This window comes from Pteropus medius, unplaced genomic scaffold, assembly GCF_902729225.1.
Source record: "Pteropus medius unplaced genomic scaffold, Ma_sr-lr_union100, whole genome shotgun sequence".
NCBI lineage: Eukaryota > Metazoa > Chordata > Mammalia > Chiroptera > Pteropodidae > Pteropus > Pteropus medius.
In genome coordinates this window covers 3,496,762-3,517,053 of record NW_024353909.1, presented here as the reverse complement: position 1 = coordinate 3,517,053, position 20,292 = coordinate 3,496,762, and the positions used below count along the sequence as shown (strand labels likewise).

Genomic DNA, 20,292 nt, shown 5'->3' with positions numbered 1-20,292 from the left:
ACCTCACAGATTGCAAGGACCTTGTCAGCTTACAATCCCTTATTTTTTTATTTTTTACGTCTATGGCACCTGGTCTTCCTAGGTGGTCTCCCATCCAAGTACTAATTGGGCCTGACCCTGCTTAGCTTCCGAGATCAGATGGGATCAGGCTTGTTCAGGGTAGCATGGCCATAGACCTTAGTACACCTTTAAAAAAAAAAAAACTAAATGTTTGCTGAGATGAACATATCTTTTAGATTTTTTTCCAGGAACCTTGGAGGTTTTCCAGATCCCAACAGGAAGTCATCAAGATAAATGAATGTGACAATCTCCAAAATACAGCTTAAGATATAAGTAAAAGTGTTGGTAATGTGAAAAATATTGAACAAGAAGTATTCCTTAGGAAATTTTTAGCATTTCTCCAACACTGCATAGGGTAAAGCATATCAACTCCTCTGAATGGTGAGGTTCTTTGAGGAAACAAACCATATTATATATCCATCCTTTAAATCATTAGCTCCTAAGACAGTTCACAGCATTCTAGGTGTTCAGTACATATTTGCGGAACTTTCCGAACTGGATAAGCACACAGGAAAAGTTACACAGACAAGTTGGACTTGGGAAAGACTGCACATCAGGTATTAGATCAAAATATCATCTGGAGCTGAGAGCTTTCTGGTTACACTTTTCCTGGTTCTGTGCTCACTGAACTACTTTCGCAGCTGCATGTGCCCTGAACCTAGAACTGTGACCCTTGTTCAAAAACTTCACAAGGAGGCAACTGGTCCCAGGGATCACTTGTTACTTTTCATCCTATAAGTGAATACATTCTCATTGTTTATCAGTCTCTTGTGAAACTCATCAGTAGGAATCAGCCCTCATGGGCCTCATCACCCTTGACCGAAGAGACATAAACCTGAACCTGCTTAGATGAGGTCCAGGGAGTGGATCCTCCGGGTGCCCACAGAGGTGTGGCCATATTGAAAAAGTCAGCTGACCTTTCACCAGTGTGCTAATGTGTCATGGTAGGGCTGTTTGGGAAAACTACACCCCACCTGGGCCCAGGACTGCTCTTACCTCTGTCATCCCCATACAGTTTAGGAAGGAGGATGTGACTGGCCCAGGGGTAGAAATGCTTAAGAAGCTTGATCTCTGAGAAACGGTGAGAAAAGCTCTTCTGGAGAGCTTGATGGAAGTAAAATCTACTGGGGTTCTGTGCAGAGTTGACCGCAGTCATCAACAGGATGAGGAAGAAGATCTGTACTATTGTAGAAGAGAAAAAAGTCATAGTCAAGTCTTTAGCTTAGAAAGCCTCTACAACTTTTCCTCATTTTTCCTAAGCCTATAGACTTTTATAGGTTGAAAACAGTCCAAAATTGGCAATTTTATATGGTTCAACCTAATAACTGTAAACAGATCAGCTCTTAGCTATATCGATTATTCTACCACTAATTACGAATTTACTTAGATATAAAAAATCCCACACAAAAATTTTATATTTTAGTTCTTAGAACTAAATGCCCCTCCCCAGCCTCTCCTCCCTCCCTCTCCATTCCTTCCTTACACCCTCCCCGCCCCCCCGACCCCCGCTGTCTGTGTTCCGTAGAAAGGAAGGCATGGTAAAAACAATTTGTTGTCTCTGGTCCAGGGAATCCAATAATCCAGAGACGAGCTGGGTTGAACCAGTTACCTCGCGCTTACAGGATAGCCATTTTTGAAAGCATATTCATTATTCCTTCACCCTGTGAAGTGTGTAGGTCAAGTTTTGTTAATTATATTTTGTAGGTAGAGAACGTGACTTTTTCGAGCACAATTAGATCTTGAGACTTCAAGTTCAGGAGTCATTCCATTTACCATACCACCTTGTTTACTGGGATTCCAAATTTTCAGAGATCTCTTAAAATGCCTTTCCTCCTCCTACATGTCCATTTTGTGCTCACTCCCACTTTGCTGGAAAACGTGCTGCTGCAAGGTCAGCCCGCTGCCACTTCCTCTCCGTACCCAAAACATCTCCCGTCAGCTTGAAGAGTTTCTTCTCTTTCAAGGTTCTTTGTGGGCATTTAACTGGACTGTTCATAGCTGGGGCTACATAGATGGGGTTCTTCTTATCTCTTGAACCAGGTGATGATGAAGAACACTTTGCTGTCAAAAATTCAAATACAGGCCAACAAATGTTATATTTTATTAAGCAGTTATTTAACATTTGTTAAGAATCTACTGTGAGTTCCTCCTGCTAAGTGTTGAAGAAACAAAAAAAAAAGCTACCGAGTGCTTCTCACGCTATCGTGAAGGCTGCTTTTAAGAAACTCCAATCCATCAGAGACTGATTCGATACTTTTGCAAAATATAATAAAAATTAATTACTAGAAAAATGAAGTAGAACAGAGGCCTATAAAATACAAGCCCTATTTTGGAAATTAGATTCAGCAGGCCTAAAGTCAGTCTGCTCAATTGCTATAAAAGTTTCTAAATTGCTTACTCTGAATTTCTGCACTTATCTTGGACTAGACACAAACAATTCTGACCACGTGCTGGGATCAAATTTTGACTGTTTAGTAATCACCTGGCAATTTTGTTAAAAGCAGGTTCTGGGGTGAGGCTTAAGATTCTGCATTTCTGACAATTCCAGGATATGCTGGTGTTACTAATCATAACATTTACTGCCACAGAACTAATCCTATTTTACATTCTGTTTGAAGTGACACTGGTGCCTTATCACTCTGAGGAAGTCAAACAGAATGACTAAATGCAGGACTTGACTTCCTGTTTTACACAGGTGGGATCCTCACTGCACTACTCTATAGTCAAAACCTTAGAGACTCATTACATTTCCTACTAGCACAATATTGAAGTCAACCCTCTGCCTACTTCTTGATCTAATATTTTTTTCTATGATTAGCATGCATGATAGGATTTATAGTAAAAATGCCTCTCTACGGCCTCTATTTACAAAAGCACATGTAGAAGCCCCCATTGCTGGCTCTATAGTTCTTGCGGCTGCATTATTTACACTAAGGGCTATGGTACTCACGAGTCACAATGATGCTAGCCCCCAATGAACTTTATAGACTAGCTCTTCCTAACACGATCCCGATGAGGCATGATTATAACCACACAATTGTTCCGTCTACTCCAGCCAGACCTAAAGTCACTCATCGCATACTCCTCCGTCAGCCACACAGCACCAGTCATTGTAGCTCTCCTTATTCAAACACCACGGAGGAGCCACTGCCCTGATAATCACCCATGGCCTTACATCCTCAACACTACTCTGCCTGGCAAACTCAAATTATGAACGAATTCATAGCCGAACTACAATTTTAGCTCACAGCCTACAAACAATTCTTCCACTGATACCACGTGATGACTACTAGCAAGTCTTTTTAATCTAGCTTTACTCCCAGCAATTTAATTGGAGATTTGTAGTTATATCAACATTCTCATGGTCTAATATTTCTGTCACATCACTCTCATAGGAGCTAACATTGTCATTACACCCCATATTCCCTCTACATACTAATTGTGACATGATGAGGAAAACACATCATAATAACTTTAAACCATCCCTCATACAAGAAAATACCATTGTAACAATATATGCTTGCTCCTGTCCACCAACCCCAAAATCGTTTTGGGGACATGATATTGTAAATATAGTTTAATGAAAATGTCAGATTGTGAATTTTTTTTTTTAGAGAAAAAATTGACTATTTGACTGATAGATTGTGAACTTAATAATAGAAACTAAAAATTCTTATTTAAAAAACTATGCCTCCATATATAACAGTATGCCTTTTTCAAACTTTTAAAGATAAGAGTCATCCACTGGTCTTAGGAACCAAAACCCTGGTGCAATTCCAAATAAAAATAATGAATCTATTTGCCTCAATATTTATTTCTCTGTGTATACTTTGCTAATCCTATCAATCACAGCATCCATCTCTAATATCTACAAAATCAAGACATATCCTCATTATGTGAAAATTACAATTTCATACACCTTTATCACTAGCCTGTTCCCAATAATACTTGCCCAAGTGGGCCAAGAAATCATCATCTCAAATTGACATTGAATAACTAGCTAAACTAAAAATAACACAGCTTCAAGCTAGACGACTCCTCCATAACATTTTTACCAGTGGCATATTCATCACATGATTGATCACAGGGTTCTCAACATGATATATACACTCATCCTAATATTGAACGATTTTTAAAATACCTCTTTCTTGTTACAATACTAATCTTAGTCATTGCCAACAATCTTTAAACTATTTATTGGATGAGAAGGAGCAGGAATTATGTCTTCCATATTCATAGGGTGATGGACATGGTCACACACAACAAACACTGCAGCTCTTCAAACAATCTTTGCATCAGATTTCAGGTTTATTATGTCAATGGCGTGATTCTTGTTCAATTTTAACTCGTGATGTCTTCAACAGATCTTTTTACTCAACCTTAACAGAACTAACTTCTCCGTGGCGGGGCTCCTAGCTGCAACTGGAAAATCCACCCAATTTGGACTTCACTCATGACCACTTTCAGCTACACAGAGGCCCCACCTGTCTCGGCCCTACTCCACATAAGTGTAATAGTTGTAACAGGCATTTTCCTACTAATCTGATTTTACCCATTAATATAAAACAATAATATGCCTCAGAGCCATTACCACATTCACAGCAATCTGCACTCTTAAAATATTAAAAAATTGTCACTTTTTCTACTTCAAGCCAATTAGGTCTAACAATAGTGGCTACTGGTATTAACTAACCAATTCTTGCACTTCTCCACATCTGCAAAAATGCATTCTTCAAAGGTATACCATTCTTATGTTCTGGGTCTATTATCCGTAACGAGAGATCTGAAAAACAGGTGGCCTGTTCTAAGCGTTGCCCTTCACCACAACGGCATTCATTACTGGAAGTCTAGCTCTGATAGGCGTGCCTTTCCTCACAGGGCTCCAAAGCCCTAGTCAAACTAACAGCCCGAGTTGTAACTACTAGGTTTTGTTCTGGCACTCGGAACTCAACCTTACGACATGAAATCTAAAATTCCATTATCCTTCAAACCTGTTCAACCTCTCTAACCTTCCTGGATATTTTCCAACTATCATACACTGCCTCTCACCATTAATGAACTTATCAGGAAGCCAAAAATCAGCATCACTATTGCTTGACCTAATCTGACTAGAAAATGTTTTACCAAAAATCAATCTCCCAATTCCAAATAAAGGCTTCTACAAAAAGGTCTAGTTGAACTGTACTTCTCTGTTCTCATTACATTGACCCTGAGCCTGGTTATACTTAGTTTCTATGAATAATTTCTATAATAATGACTCCAATAAGCAAGGATCAACCAGTAAACACTACCGACCAAGTACCATAACAATATAAAGCATCAATAACCATAGCTTCTTTACTGAAAAAAGCAGAATTCTCAGTATCATAATAACCCAATCCCCAGGCCATTAAACTTAAATGCAACCTCCACCACATTTTTTAGTACATATAAAATTAATATAACTTCTATAATTAAACCAGGGAGGGAAATGCTCCCAGGACAGTTTTAAGAAACACAACTCAGAATACTGTTCAGTAGCCAAAGCTGTCGTATAACCAAAGACTACCAACATTCCCTCCGCATACATTAAAAATACTATCAAGCCAAAAAGGACCCATCAAAATTCATCACAATCCTACAAACAACCCCTCCACTCACAACCCATGTTCCTTATAAACTGGTGAGGATTTTGAAGAAAACTGTACAAAACCAACCACAAAAACAGTACTTGAAATAAATACAACACATGTCATTCTTACATTGGAGGTGTCCATGACCAATGACATCAAAAAATATTGCTGTATTTCAACTACGAGAACAGTTATGACCAACATCTGAAAATCTCAGCTGCTGATTAAAATGAACAACTCATATTCCCTGACCTAACAACCCCATCACATATCTCCTCACGATGGAACTTGGGTCCCTTCTAGGAATCCAGTTAGCCCTGCAAATCCTAACAGTACATCTTCTGGCTCTTCCTTACACATCAGACACTATCACTGCTTTCTTTTCCGTCACCCGTATCTGCTGGGATGTAAACTATGGCTGGATTATCCAATATCTCCATGCCAACGGAATATCCTTATTTTTTATCTGCCTATTTCTATAGGTGGAATGAGGCCTATATTATGAATCTGACACATTCAGAGACCTGAAAAATCCTCATCATTTACTACTTAATGTAACAGTGATGGCATTTATAGATTCCGTACTACCATGAGGTCAAATATCTTTGAGAGACAACCGCCATTACAAATCTTTGAGCAACCCCTCGCTTCACACCTGAGTAGTCTTGTCAAGTGACTCTGAGGAGGATAAAGCCACCCTCATCTGATTCTTTGCCTATTTCATCTTTCTATTTATTATCTCAGCTCTAGTGATCGTACTTCTATTTCATCACAAAACAAGATTCAACAACCCAACAGGAATCCCATCTGACACAAGACAAAATGCCATTCTATCCGTACTACACAATCAAAGACATCCTAGGACTTTTACTCTGAATTTTAACATTATTAACATTAGTCCTATTTTCTTTCGCCTGACCCCCTCGGAGACCCGGACATCTACGCCCCAGCCAACCCCCTAAACGCGCCCCACACCTCAAACCATAATGGTGTTTCCTCTTGCCTATGTGATCCTCCAATCCACTCCCAGCCAACTAGAAGGCATTCTAGCCCTAATCCTCTCAATCTCATTGCTAGCTGTTATCCCAATACTCTGCACATCAAAACAGCGAAGCATAGCATTCCGACCCCTCAGCCAATGCCTATTCTGATTACCAGTAGCAGGCTTACTAACACATGAATTGGAGGACAACCAGTTGCATACCCATTTACCAGCACTGGCCGACTAACATCTATTCTATACTTTTTCCTTATTCTTATCCTAATGACCCTCACAAATACAGAAAACAACCTCATAAAATGGAGAGTCTTTGTAGTATATTTATTACCTTGGTCTTGTAAACCAGAGAAGGGGAGCAACAATTACCCCTAAGATTCAAAGAAGAAGCCCAAGCTCCACTCTCAGCACCCAAAGCTGAAATTCTAATTAAACTACTTGAAATGCCCTATATGAGTGGAATGAAATTAATCTATGTACTATGCCAATATTGAAATATTTTACATTCACTCATCGCTATGTACTTTGTGCATTAAACTATATGCCACATATATAATACATGAATAATATATAATATGTATTATGTATAGCAGTATATTACTCTATGCATATAAGCATATACATTAACCTATATATATTACGTAATACATAACTGGTTCTCAGACATACATTTATCACATGAATATCCATGTCACAATATGCTTGATATTACACAGTACATATTATTATTGGTTTTACATACCCACATGAAGTCAAATCATTTCCAGTTAACATACATATCATAACCTAGAACCAGTCCTTAACTATCAAACCCTAAGAAACCACCAGCACTTCCACAAACATACCCGGGCCCATCAATCATGGGGTTTCTGTATATGAGCTACAAACAATATCTGGTTCTTCAGGACCATTTCACCTAAAATCGCCCACTCTTTCCCCTTAAGACATCTCAGTGAATTAGTGACTAATTAGCCTATGCCAAGACATAACTGGCATCGTGCCTCCGGTGTTTTTAGAATTTTGGGGATGCTGGTCTTCAGGGATGAGGGAGAAGAGGGAAGGGAGAGAAGGGAGAGGGGGGAAGAGGGGAAGGGGAAGGAGGAAATGAATTAGAATATGACAAAATTTGGCAGAATGCATGTGCCAAGTGCTGGGGGATCGCTGAAGAATGAGATCTCCCTGTGGGGGTGAGAGGCGCTATTACAGAGGAAGTGACATTTGATATTTGTTTTGAAGTATTATAGTCAGAACTCTCGAGATGGACAAGAGAAAATCAGTCATTTTAGGCAGAGGGAACAGCAATTCGAGAGCATGGAGAAATGGAATGAGGACTATAAACACAGTTTGTAGGTTGTTCGTTTTTTTAATTTCATGAGGAATGGGGTGCCTACCCCTTAGTAACATGTCCACCGCTCAGCTTAAGAAATCAAGTGACTGCTGATGTGGCCTGTTGTGCACCTCTGTGGTGGAGCCACTTTCCTTCAGAGAGGCAATCCTCTCCTGAATCTGAGTTTATCAATTCCATGCATTGAAAAAAAAAATCCTCTAAGCAAGACATACTCTGTTTTGCACGACTAAAATACTGTGTTAATTTTTCCGCCCACCATTGTGTTTGTGAGGTTCGCCCATGCGATGATATGAGTAGCTCTGGTCAGTTACAGCGTAGACTCCCTCAGGCGCAGTGACTGAATTTGAGCAATAAGAGGAATTTAGGATTACTCTGACATCTTTAGAAGATGGTGATGAATACAGTAAGGCAGTAGATTTGTGGGGCAGACAAATACTTCTGTTTGGGATGTGTTTGAGATACCTGCAGGCATTCAGATGCAGAGGGTGAGCAGCTGGAAATGGCATGTGGGGCTCAGGAGTGAGGAAGAAGTGAGATCTGGAACAGAAGTGAGCGCTGGAGCGCTGAGGGAGAGGTTAACGGAGGCTCAGGAGGAATGCCTTGGACAGAGGCGGTGGGGCAACCAGCTGATTAGAGAAAATATTCCCCAGTGGACAAATCTGAGTCAATGAAGTGGCAACAATTCCACTGTTCTGACATAACCTGCTCTTCGTAAAATTGGGTGTTAGTACTTAAAACTACCTGACTTACCTGAGAGTGCCAAGATCCTCTTCATTTGTTGTTCCTTCTCTCTGGCAAGCCACGGCATCCGGTTCAGAATCAGTGAGAAAAACAATGTGAGGAAGATCACCTAGACAGGAAAAGCACAGGAGAAACTAATGAGCAGGTATCATGGGATTGAAGAAGGTGACATCATTTAAGGTGGAAGTATTATTAATAAATTTCAATTATTTGGCCATTTTTATGGAAAACTGGAATAATCTCATTATTTTTACATAATCGTGGGGTACTGGAAAGGGTCTCAAGTGTCTAAATAACAGTAATTTTGTATTTTTGCCTGTAGTCCTTAATCTGCTTGGCTAGGATAGTTAAACTATTAAATGATTTGTGATGATTTGTATAAGTTGTTCAATAACACCTATCTTTGGAAGACCTTTGATGAGCTAAACTGGAGAAGCTACACTTTTAACAGTTCTAAGGATTAAATCTCAGTTTTGTTAAAGAACTCATGGAATCTTAGAATTGAGTATGACCTTAAATATCCCCCACTCCTTAAATATCCACGGAAGGGAAGGAAAGTTCTCCAGTCCTCAAGGGAATAAAGGACAAGGGCGATATTCTAACCATCCCTTTCCCCACCTTATCTTGCTGGGAAAAATCTGTGCAGGTGATTCCTTCCCTCCCACTCCGGCTGGCCTGCCTGCAGGTGGGTCCATTCTGCTCTGGCTGGGCTTTCCAGGGCAGGGCAAGGGAGCCAGGCCTGAAGTCTAGAGGAGGATTTGAGGTCCTTCTGCTTCTACTTTTGGAGTTAATGTGTTTCAGGCAGCAATTCTGGGTGTGTCTACTCTGCAGACTTAAAGTTGTCCTCTAACTGGACTGGCCCAAGGACTAGACTTGGGGGACAGTAGTAAAAAGTACATCTGGCCATGGGTCCAACCGAATTCTCACTGAAGAGCTAGCAGCAGTTTGTACTTTATGCAACCACTCACAGTTAACATGCCACGGTAACTGAACTGTGTTGCTGGGAAACTTTTTAACTAAACCATGCCAAGTGAAATGCATACACACTGAAACCGTGCAAAGCCAGGGCTGCCGTATTCAAGCACATCTCACTTAAAAATCAGGACACTCTTATATCATCACGTTTAAGGAAATTCTCAATTTCCTAGTATAACAGCCTATCCAAGTTAAAAATGTCTCATTTATTCCAAAGATATAAAACAGTCCTCCCCCATTAATATTTTTATGATCCTGACTTTTCAAAGAAACTAAATTTGTTACTCAGAATGATACTACTCAACCAGCAGCATCAGCATTACGTTGGCACTTAGCAGGGATGCGAAATCTTGGGCCCCATCCCAGAACTGCTGGCCTCCATTTCAGTGTGTCTTTTAAAATTAATTATGCCTGGAACTAGCTGAAGCCTTTCAGTGGATAAATTCAATATTTCTTTGCAACAGAAGAATTTTTTCAATTGTTTAATTACCACTCCCATTAATTGCATGCTAGTTACCCTGGATCTAAGTGTCTATTTCTTTATGATTTCAATAATTTTATATTTTATATTTTGTATTATTTTAGTTTATTTGATCTTCCTGGTCATTAACTTGAGTCTCAATAGTAACACCTCCTTCAACTCAACTTCTGACCTTTAGGATTTGTAAATCACACTTTTCATTTCCTAAAAGCCTTTGTCTGATACACAGTGAGTCCTCAATGTCATAGATAGGTTCTTAGAAACTGACTTCAAGCAAGACGACCTAACAAAACCAATTTTACAGAGGCTAATTGATAGAAACAAGAGGTAAGTTCCTATGACATATTTCTGGTCACAAAAAAATCACCAAACTTCCAAATAAAGATGCAAAGCATTTTGAAAATTAAACACAAATAAATGTGAGCTCTAGATAAAGAAAGATTAATAAAAACAAGTAAGATACTTATAGTCCAGTTCAGGGCCTCGGGTGGCCAGAGCCTCTCCCGGCAGCTCAGGGCGCAAGGGGGGACCCCACCCTGGACAGGACGCCCTTCCATCGCAGGGCCACTCAAACCCAGGCCTGCACTCACTGGGACAACGTAGACACGCCAATTCACCGCATCTTTGGGATGTGGGAGGAAACCGAGAGCCTAGAGAAAACCCACGCGGACATGCAAACTCCACATAGTGCCCGGGAATCGATTTTTCTTCTCATCGACGTTGTAACAAAGCGATGTTGAACAAAATGACATCATTCAGGGACCTGCTATAATTGAGTCTCCGTAAGAGCTCTTCTTAGCTTTTGGTCTGTCTCCTGCAGTGTTTTTTAGAATTAAGATCTACCTGCTCCTTGTACTCAGTCGCTCTTCTGTGATCACTGCGTCTCAGACGGGCCGTGCATTGGGATCACCTGGGCAGCTTTAAACGTGTTGGGCCTTAGAGCCCATCTCCAGAAGTTAGGATTTAACTGGTTTGGAAGGAGGCCTGGGCATCAAGAGTTTTAAAACCTCCCAGGTGTGCTGTGGGCCCATCTGCTAAGCTTCTTAAAGCAGAGGCAATCCTGTCACCAAAACCCAGAATATTGCAAACTCCACCGGAAAAACAACTTGGTTTCTTCAATAAACATAATGTGAAAAAAAAAAAAACAAAACAGCAAGAATAGAGAGTGAAAGATAGAAAAAGAGGGAGAAACTGTAGACTAAGTATTAAAAATACTTGAGACATAGCAACTAATTGTAACACACAGGCCTTATTTGGATCTTGATTTGAACAAAACAACTGTGAAATAAACATTCATGAGACAACTGGGAAAATCTGAACATTGAATTTTTTAAAATTGTGGTAAAATATACCTAACAAAAAATTTACCACCTTAATCTTTTTAAAGCGTATAGTTTAATAGTGTTAAATATATTTGCATTGTTGTGTGGCTATTAAGAAATTATTGCTAATTTGTGTGTGATAATGGTTTTACAATTATGTTTTAAAAAGAAGAGTCCTTATCTTTTAGAAATATAAATACAAATATTTACGGATAAAACATGAAATCTGGCTTTTCTTTTTTTCTTTTCAAAATAGGTGAAACAAGATTGGCCATGAATCAGCAATTGCTGAAAGTAGGTGGTACAACTTCCAGATTCACTAAACTATTTGCTACTTCTGCGTAGGTCTGACATTTTCCTCCATTAAAAGTTTTTTAAAGATTTCATGCCGCTTTTATTCCACACTAGTTTGTCCATCGATTTTGACTCATCCCTCTTAGCTCCCTAAACCTTTCCTGCTATACTTCAACTAGTCTATCAATTCTTGTTCATTTTTTCAGTGACTATGTCACACATATTCCTAACAAATTTTTCTTTTTGTTTTTTTGGGGGGCTTTTTTTGGGTTAAATTGTCAGAGCCATTGGGCACCTTGGATGGACACCCAGGGATCTCAGTTTCCCCAGCTCCCTGTGACTACAATGGTTCTTCTCATGCAGGTAACCTGGGCTGTTTCTCACATACCTTTACTGGCTGGATGATGAAGACATTTTGAAGCACTGATAAGATCATTGAAATAACCCAGCTGGTGGCTTGGTCTTTGTTCAGTTGCAGGCTATAAAGTACTGTGAAAAAGGCTGCAGCCAGGCTGGTGACACCCAGAAGGAGCCAGCAGATGTAAGTCAACCACGTGGGTAGGCCATTAGAGGTGGACTTCTTCCCTTCTTCTGGGCTCAGGATGGGGAAACTGGTTGCCTCTCTTAAGAGCAGAAGCCAAAGTAATACTCTCATAAGCAACAGCTGAGAGAGGTGTAGGATTTTTTACAGGTGATAAAGAAAGCTAGGTGTGGTGTATTACCTGGATGGCCCTTGCTCTGTGGGAAGAATACACGTTTCCAAGAGTTCCTGGAGTTTTTGCAGTTGGCTGGCTGCATCTAGGAAGTCACAAGGCAGGCCAACCTGGGTGGGCCCCAGGGTGCTTAAGTGAGATTGCAGCCTCTGCAGAACTCTGAGCAGGTAACAGCTGACATGACGGTGGTTTTCAGGGACCGCTGAAAATATATTTCAGGTTCACACTTATCAGTAAGTGGAAGAATTCAATAAATAGTAATAACTAGCAGAGATTAGCAATTCATTTATTGATGATGAGGTTAAATTTCCCAGTCGGTGAAGGTTGAACCCAGCATTTACAATATTATTGTCTTCTCTGAGCATGCTGGTAAAATTTGTAAAATTCTATGCTTTGGTCTAGAGACTTTTAAAACCTGATTGAGCTTTTTCACCAGAACTGCAGTACATGTGATCGATCTATACTAGGTAAGTGCCTAGGAGGCCCAAATATATTTGAGAATCTATAAATCTTATAATCTCACCATTCCATAGCAGAAAAAGAATGACAAGTTTCAACAGTCTCCAACAAAGCAGATGACATATGGGGTTCTAATACAGAGAACACTTTTTGAGTTTTTCCTTAATCTTTTACTTTGTATCACCAGATACATTGTCTTAAAAACCACCAGACAGATCAAAGTGTCAGCTCTATACTGGATACTTAAATTAAAACAAGCAGAAGGTTGTACTGTGCCTGTTGGTTACGCTGACAGGTGAGAATAACTAAGGAGACGTACAAAGCAAATAAAATATTAGTCACTAAAACCTACTGAACATTATTACCGTTCGCCCAGCAGGACCCTGCCTGCTGACGATAGCCCTGATGCTCTACATGAGAACAGACGAGGCTGGATAGAAGTTTCACAAGCTGGTTAATGTTATAAGAATCCCATGAAGATTGTTCACACTCTGAGAGTAGGTACGTGTTTCTCCTGAGCAGAAATCCCACAGTTCCCTTCAATTCCTGAATGAAGAACCAAGATGAGAAAAGTCAGTCTATTTTACATTAACGCAGGACTGGAAGCAATAATAGATAGTAAGAGGGCTGTTTCTTTACTCAGAGGAGCATATGCTTAGTGTACAAAACCTCAAATTTTCATTTTCTCTCTATTTTTCAAAAAAGAAGTCACCTCTTTCTAGTTTCGAAAACTAGTTTTACTAGAGAATATGGGGCAGTTTGATTAAACATCAAAAGTTAACACAACTCCAGAGTAGTACATTGTGCACTCACATTCAGTCCTCAGAATACCTCATAATCAGAAGAAAAACTAGTGGCATAATGGATCACAACTCAGAAGACAGGAATTAGGGAAACGCCACTAAGGTTAATAGGACCTGGAAGGCTTCTAGGAGGTCCTTTCCACTGGTCTTTTCCACCACGCAGGGAAAAGGAGCAGGCAATTTATCTGTAAACTTTCACGCCAGGCTTACCTCAACTACCTTTGTGAGAGAGAGAGGCTCAAAAGCAGCATCTGAGGGGCAGGAGGCCAGGACGGTAGGAAAGAGAGGCAGTGGTTCCTGCGGCTGAATCAATGGGAAGAGCCGCCCAATGACAAGGTTGATAGGGAAAAGGATGGCAGCAGTTTGGATGCTGACAAGCAGCTCGGACCAGGTCACAGCAAACGGACCCACTGAAAGAAAAGAATTACATCGACCTTCCTCCTCATTAACCGAAATGATCTGAAAGTCACCTTTCTCCCAGGTTTTATCACTTATTTAGCAATTTAACTATGATAATTAAGGGTATAAAATTATCATGTCGGTAAAGACCCTGAAGTGTTCTGAAGACTGCTTCAGTTGTTAGTGAGTGGGAACAGTGAGACCATTTGGTAGAGAATGCTAATGTTAGGGCAGCAGAGGAATAACAGAGGCACACCGTGGTTCTGTCTCTAACTCTCAAAGCAAGGAGAGTGGACTCCCTCCTGCAAACACCATCGCGGCTTGTCCATACCCTGCTCATCTCTCTTGGCAGGAGTGCTGCTCATCTTCCAGAACATCACATTGATGACCATGTTGCAGAGCAGAAGGGTCATGCAGCAAGTGAGCCGCTGCACTCTGGTAAACTGGTTCCAGGGCTGTCGAGTTGCAATTGAGAGCCACAGATTATCCTGGGTGAACTTTTCTACAATCATGGAGGAGAACAGGTGCCTAAAGAGATACATTAGAACAGGAAAGACCTGAGATTTCATTCTGAAAGTGCCCTAGGCAGAGATTTGGTTTGCCTAACGACAAGCTACGTAGCAACAGCTCTGCCACTATTCAATGCCTCTGTGAAGAAGCTTTCAGATGACAGATAATATGATTCTTTTGTTATTTTAGGGTAAAAAGTTTTTGAAGATAAGGTTAATTTATGTTGTATGAGATTTTAAAATTAAAAGCTGTTGTTTTAGCTTTATGAGTTTTGATAAATCTTTTTATACTTCGAAAGTCCATATTAGGCTTCCACAAAGATAGTTTGGTAAATTCACAGTTTGAGTACTTTCTTTATTCCAAATATGGAGGAACTATAGATAAGATATAAAAAGAAAGAATCGAAAATGTTTGCCGGGCTTAAAAACAAAATAAACATCTCTGAGGAAGAGAAATGAAATGAGAAAATAAGAGGAGAAGAAGCCACTGGATTACTGGGCTCCAGGTCTGGAAGAAAGAAGGACACAGGTAGGAGTTGACTCTTGCAGGGTAACTGGAAATAAGTGTTTCATAGGCTGGGGGAAAGGGAGAGTAAAGCCGACCTCACTGCTTGAAGCCAGGGTTGAGGCTGGTGCTTATGAAAGGATAATACAGAACAAAAGACTGCTATCGACCTCCACATTTACAGGTAGGGAGGTGGGCAAAGAGGACAGCCCCACGACCAGGGGCTGAGCCAAGAGATCCATTGGCTCATTAGCCCTTCATTAATTTCATGGGGAATAGGAGCTCCAAAATGCTATAATATAATAAGGCCTAGTTCTAGAGGTGTGAAGGACTGGATGAAACAGCAGCAAAACTACTAATCAGGAGTGAGGGGAGGGAGGGAGAGAGAGAGAAAGAGAGAGAGAGAAGGGTAGAGAAGCAGATACTGAGAATTAACAATAAAATCTCTCAAAATGAATTTACAACTCCAAACTCCTGATCATATGAAGAAATCTAATGCTGAGAAAGGCAGCCAACACAATCAATAATTCAGTCTGGAAGAAATTAATTTTATGGGACATTCGACAGACTTAAACATATGTATTTCAGGAAGCTCAAAGATACAAGTAAAGGAATAATACTCATATAAGAATTTAAAAAATTATGAACAGAAATAAAATAAATTAGAAATCTTGAAACAAAACCAAAAATAATTAGGAGATATTTAACATGGTGGAAGAGAAAATTAATGAACTGTAATCAGTACTAAAGGATTGATCCAGAATACACCAGAGAGACAAAAAGAAAAAGTAGTTTAAAAACACAGAAGATAGTCTGAGAGGCTCCAACAGACAGTACAGGAATGTCAGATAACCAATATTTTCAGAAGTGATATCTGAGAACATTTTCAGAATTGAGGATATAATTCTGCATATTAAAAGTACAGTCTATCTTACGTGTACTTTACTACAATAAAGGTTTTTTTCAAGCACCTTCTAAGTACCAAACAGGATAAAAAAAGTAAATCCACAATAAAAATAATTACGGTAAAATTTGGAACATCAAATATAGAGATCAAATATTTTAAAAAGAAAGGCAGTATACTTTAAAAGAATAACACAAGACTGACAGAAGACCGAAACGGCAACAGAGGCAGTGTTGGAAGGCAATTCCTCGTGAACGTTTCACATCTGGGCATTAATAAAAACTTTGCCCCTGGACCTTTTAAGGTGTCTTGGTATCAGCAGACAGCTCTGGAAAGGCAGTGACTAGTTTGGGAGGAAATTTACTTACATTTCCAGACTGTAAAGATAGAATCTAGATGTGTGCCCACTGAGAAAGTACCTCAGAAGGCCCTAAGCTCTCAGCAAGCACCTGTGAAGGTTAAGGCAGGGCTGTAAAGTGCCTGGCTGAACATCGAAGGCATGACACGAGATACAGACAAAACCTCTGATCAAAGACTCAGAGACTTCCTGGTTCTAGGCATTTAAATCTCTGTCCCATCATTAGCTGACCACTAAACTAACTGAGCAGAAATTTCAGATGCCAAACATGATGAAGAATGTAGACTTTACAGAATTAGTTCATAAAACTCACTGAATGACAACAAACACTAAGAACAACAAATCCTGGGGGAGAGGAAGGAAATATGATTTCCAGAGTTGCCATAATCCATTATTTAAAATGTACAGTTTTCAACAAAAGGTCACAAGACATGCAAGGAAACAATAAAGTGTGGTATGCACATGCCTCTTTGTGCCCCCGGCCCAGAAGTCAACAGATTGTCCCTGAGGAAGCCAAGACACTGGATTCCAAAGACAAAGACTTCAAATTGGCTATTTAAAATGTGTTCCAAGAACTAAAATAACCATGTCTAAAGAACTAAAGAAAAGTAAATGAGAATATACTGCCAAATAGAAAAATCAATAAATATATATATATATTTTAAAAGAACTGAGTAGAAAGTCTGCAGTTGAAAATATAATAAATGAAGTGAAATATTTGCGAGAGAGGATCAACAACAGGTTTGAGCAGGTAAAAGAAAAAATCAGCAAACTTGAAGACAGGTCAATTAAAATGATCCGGTCTGAAGAACAGAAAGGAAAAAAGAATGAAGGAAAATGAACAGAGTCTCAGAGACCTATGAAACATCATCATTTCCCAACAATACCTAAAGGAAAAGAGTTCTTGCTTTGGGACTGGTATGAAGACCCGGTCACGCTCGCAGTCTCCAAGGTCCATGGCCAGCCAACAGTCGCACAGGAAATGCCATTTCCTTTTACCTGCCATGTCACTGACAATTACCTCATTTACGTACCTATAGTAAAATGATGATAATCATGTTAGGAAGGTGGGCACAAATCAGTTGCTGTAATAACAAGTTATCTTATGGACACAACCTAAATGTTCACCAATGGATGAATGGATAAATAATATACTACATATATACAAAGGAATGTTATTCAGGCATAAAACAAAATGAAATCTTGCCATTTGCAACAACGTGGATGAACCTTGAGGGCATTATGTTAAGTGGAGTAAGTCAAACAGGGAAAGACAAATACCATGTGATCTCGCGTATACGTGGAATCTAAAAAAAATTAAAAAGAAAAATAGGCTCACAGGGTAAGGTGTGGAGGAAATGGGTGAAGGGAGTCAAAAGGTACGAACTTCCATTTATAAAATAAATAAGTCAGGAGAGTATAATGTACAGTATGGTGACTACAGTTAGTATTACTGTACTGCATATTTGAAAGTTGCTAAGAAAGTAGATCTTAACATTTCTCAGCAGCAGAAAAAAAATTTGTATATATAGTGACAGATGTTCACTAGACTTACTGTGGTGATCATTTCACAATATATGCAAATATTGAAACACTGTGTTGTACATCTGAAACTAATACAATGCATGTCAATTGTGCCTCAATAACAATAAATAATTTTAACAAGTAATCTTGCACTGTTGGTGAGTGTCCAAGCAAATGGACTGCTTCATTGTGAGGCAAGAACTAAGGAAAGAAATGAGAGCTGATGCCATTCCTCTTTTCCTGACCTCTAAGGGAGTTCACGTGCACACCAGAATGCAGACTTCTATGACCTATATGTCCAGTGTGCATATATAGTCTTTAAATTTCTTTGTTCCATATGTGACAGCCCTGCTACCTCTAAAAGTATCCCATATGTCTTTAGCTTTCCTCTCCAGAATCTGAGGGGGATACATTTGGGGGGTTAAGGATGTTAATATAAACTAACATTTACATGAATGACTTATTCTCCTATTTGGGTCTGTGGCTTTGTTTTGACCTCACAGAGCCATAAGCTCTGAGATTTCATCCTCTTTCCAACCACATGTGTCTAACTTCTCCACTAACTTCAACCATCAACAAATTTGCCCTCTGGAACACCTAATTGTTCAACCTATTTGATTTCATCTTGCAATTAGTTAATGTCTTCCTTTACTGCAATGATGCTATTTTCCCGGGAGTCTATGTCTAATGTCATGAAATCACTTAAATCTCTCTGGTCAAAATCTTTGTTTGATTTTAGTTCAAAGTCATTTTCTCTGTGAGGAATACAGACTCTTTTAAAGCTAAAATATTTCTGAGGACTCTTTTATTGAGGCAGTTTACAAAATCACAGGTGACTAAGTTGCATTTGATTGAAACTTAGCTAGTACAGCTTGTAGTTAAAGCTTTCATTTAAAAGCAAAGAATAAAAAAGGAGAAAATATTCATTTTCTGAATGATGAAAAACTAGTCATGGGCTTTGTGGATTTCCAGTGTAACTTTTATTTTTTAAATTATTTCATATGTGAGAAAAAAAGAATCTAATGTGAGTATATAAATGCAATGTTAAAATTTTTGACAATACTTAAAAATACACTGAAAGAAAATTCTTAAAAACTTGGTATAATTTACATATGATCAAAGACATCCATTTAAAATGTACAGTTCGGTGCACTGTGACAAATGTGTACACTTGTGTCACACCACCATCATCAAGATATCACCTCAAAAGTTCCAGTCAATCTCTTTCAGGCTTACCTCTGGCCCCAGGCAACCAGTCATGTGCTGTCTCTATGGATTAGTCTGCCTTTTTTTTAGAATTTCTCATATATGGAATCATACAGTACGAATTCTTCTGTGGCTTCTTTCACTTGGCATAATATTTTTTGGAATTCATCCACATTGTGTATATCAGAAGATTGTTCTTTTCGGCAGTGAGTAGTCCACTGAATGAATCTACTAATATTAGTTTATTCATTCACCTGATGGACATTTGTGTTGTTTCCAGTTTTTGGCTACGAAAGGTGCTATGAATATATGTGTAAGTCTTGAATGGATATATTTTTTCATTTATCTTGGATAAATATCTAAGAGCAGAATGTCTGCTCCTATGGTAAGTGTCTGGGATAAATATCTAAGAGCAGAATGTCTGGGTCATATGGTAACTTTACAAGAAACTGACACACTGTTCTCAAACATGGCTGCTTTACGCCCCTCCAGTGATGTGTGAGAGCTCTACCTGCTCCCTATCCTCACCCAAACTTGGTTTTGTCAGGCTTTTTAATTTTAGTCATTCTGGTGGGTGTTTAGTGCTATCTTACTGTGGTTTTAATTTGCATTTCCTGATAACTAATGAAATCGAGCATCTTTTCAAGTGCTTATTATACATCGTTCACCTTCAAAAATAAAACTGTACTGATAATGTATAAACTGTTTTGTATATACCTGAACAGAATAAAAAAAGCAAGCAAATCATTAAGCTCTACTGGCCTAGTGGGTTGACGTCTCTAGCCTAGCAGGGGAAGATTTATCTTGAGAACAATTTTAGGCAGGCTGCATACTTGCTTCAGGTGGGCAATACTCAGCAACTGATTCCTTTGAGTACTTGACTTCATTCCTTCTTTTTCCCTAACCCCAACAAACCACTAATCTTCATCCTTAATTAATTTCGTCATCTGTTTTCTCTACCCACCTCTCCTAATTCTCAGGGTGCTGCTGAAGGAAGATGCAGAATCATTTGGACCTAGTACACGTCAGGATCACGTACTCGTCACTGGCCATTTATCTTTCTAACTCCCTAGGCACATTCC

The 20,292-nt window shown here is 39.3% G+C and overlaps 1 protein-coding gene and 1 non-coding gene across 10 annotated transcripts in view; both read right to left on the bottom strand.

Annotated features, from left to right (window-relative positions):
* The window catches only part of PKD1L3 (polycystin 1 like 3, transient receptor potential channel interacting), a 70,427-nt gene that overhangs the window by 19,183 nt on the left and 30,952 nt on the right, over positions 1-20,292 (bottom strand). For all 9 annotated transcript variants that reach the window (XM_039851923.1, XM_039851924.1, XM_039851922.1 and 6 more), the window contains 9 exons: positions 17,368-17,514; positions 14,536-14,732; positions 14,016-14,215; positions 13,368-13,548; positions 12,553-12,745; positions 12,219-12,453; positions 8,768-8,867; positions 1,981-2,121; positions 1,057-1,242 (listed from right to left, as the gene is read on the bottom strand). In XM_039851923.1, the coding sequence (XP_039707857.1) occupies positions 1,057-1,242; positions 1,981-2,121; positions 8,768-8,867; positions 12,219-12,453; positions 12,553-12,745; positions 13,368-13,548; positions 14,016-14,215; positions 14,536-14,732; positions 17,368-17,514 (1,580 nt within the window). The remainder of the gene's footprint in view (positions 1-1,056; positions 1,243-1,980; positions 2,122-8,767; positions 8,868-12,218; positions 12,454-12,552; positions 12,746-13,367; positions 13,549-14,015; positions 14,216-14,535; positions 14,733-17,367; positions 17,515-20,292) is intronic.
* On the bottom strand, positions 58-176 carry LOC120594029 (5S ribosomal RNA). The gene has a single exon (XR_005650486.1). It is a non-coding gene; the product is annotated as a 5S ribosomal RNA (ribosomal RNA).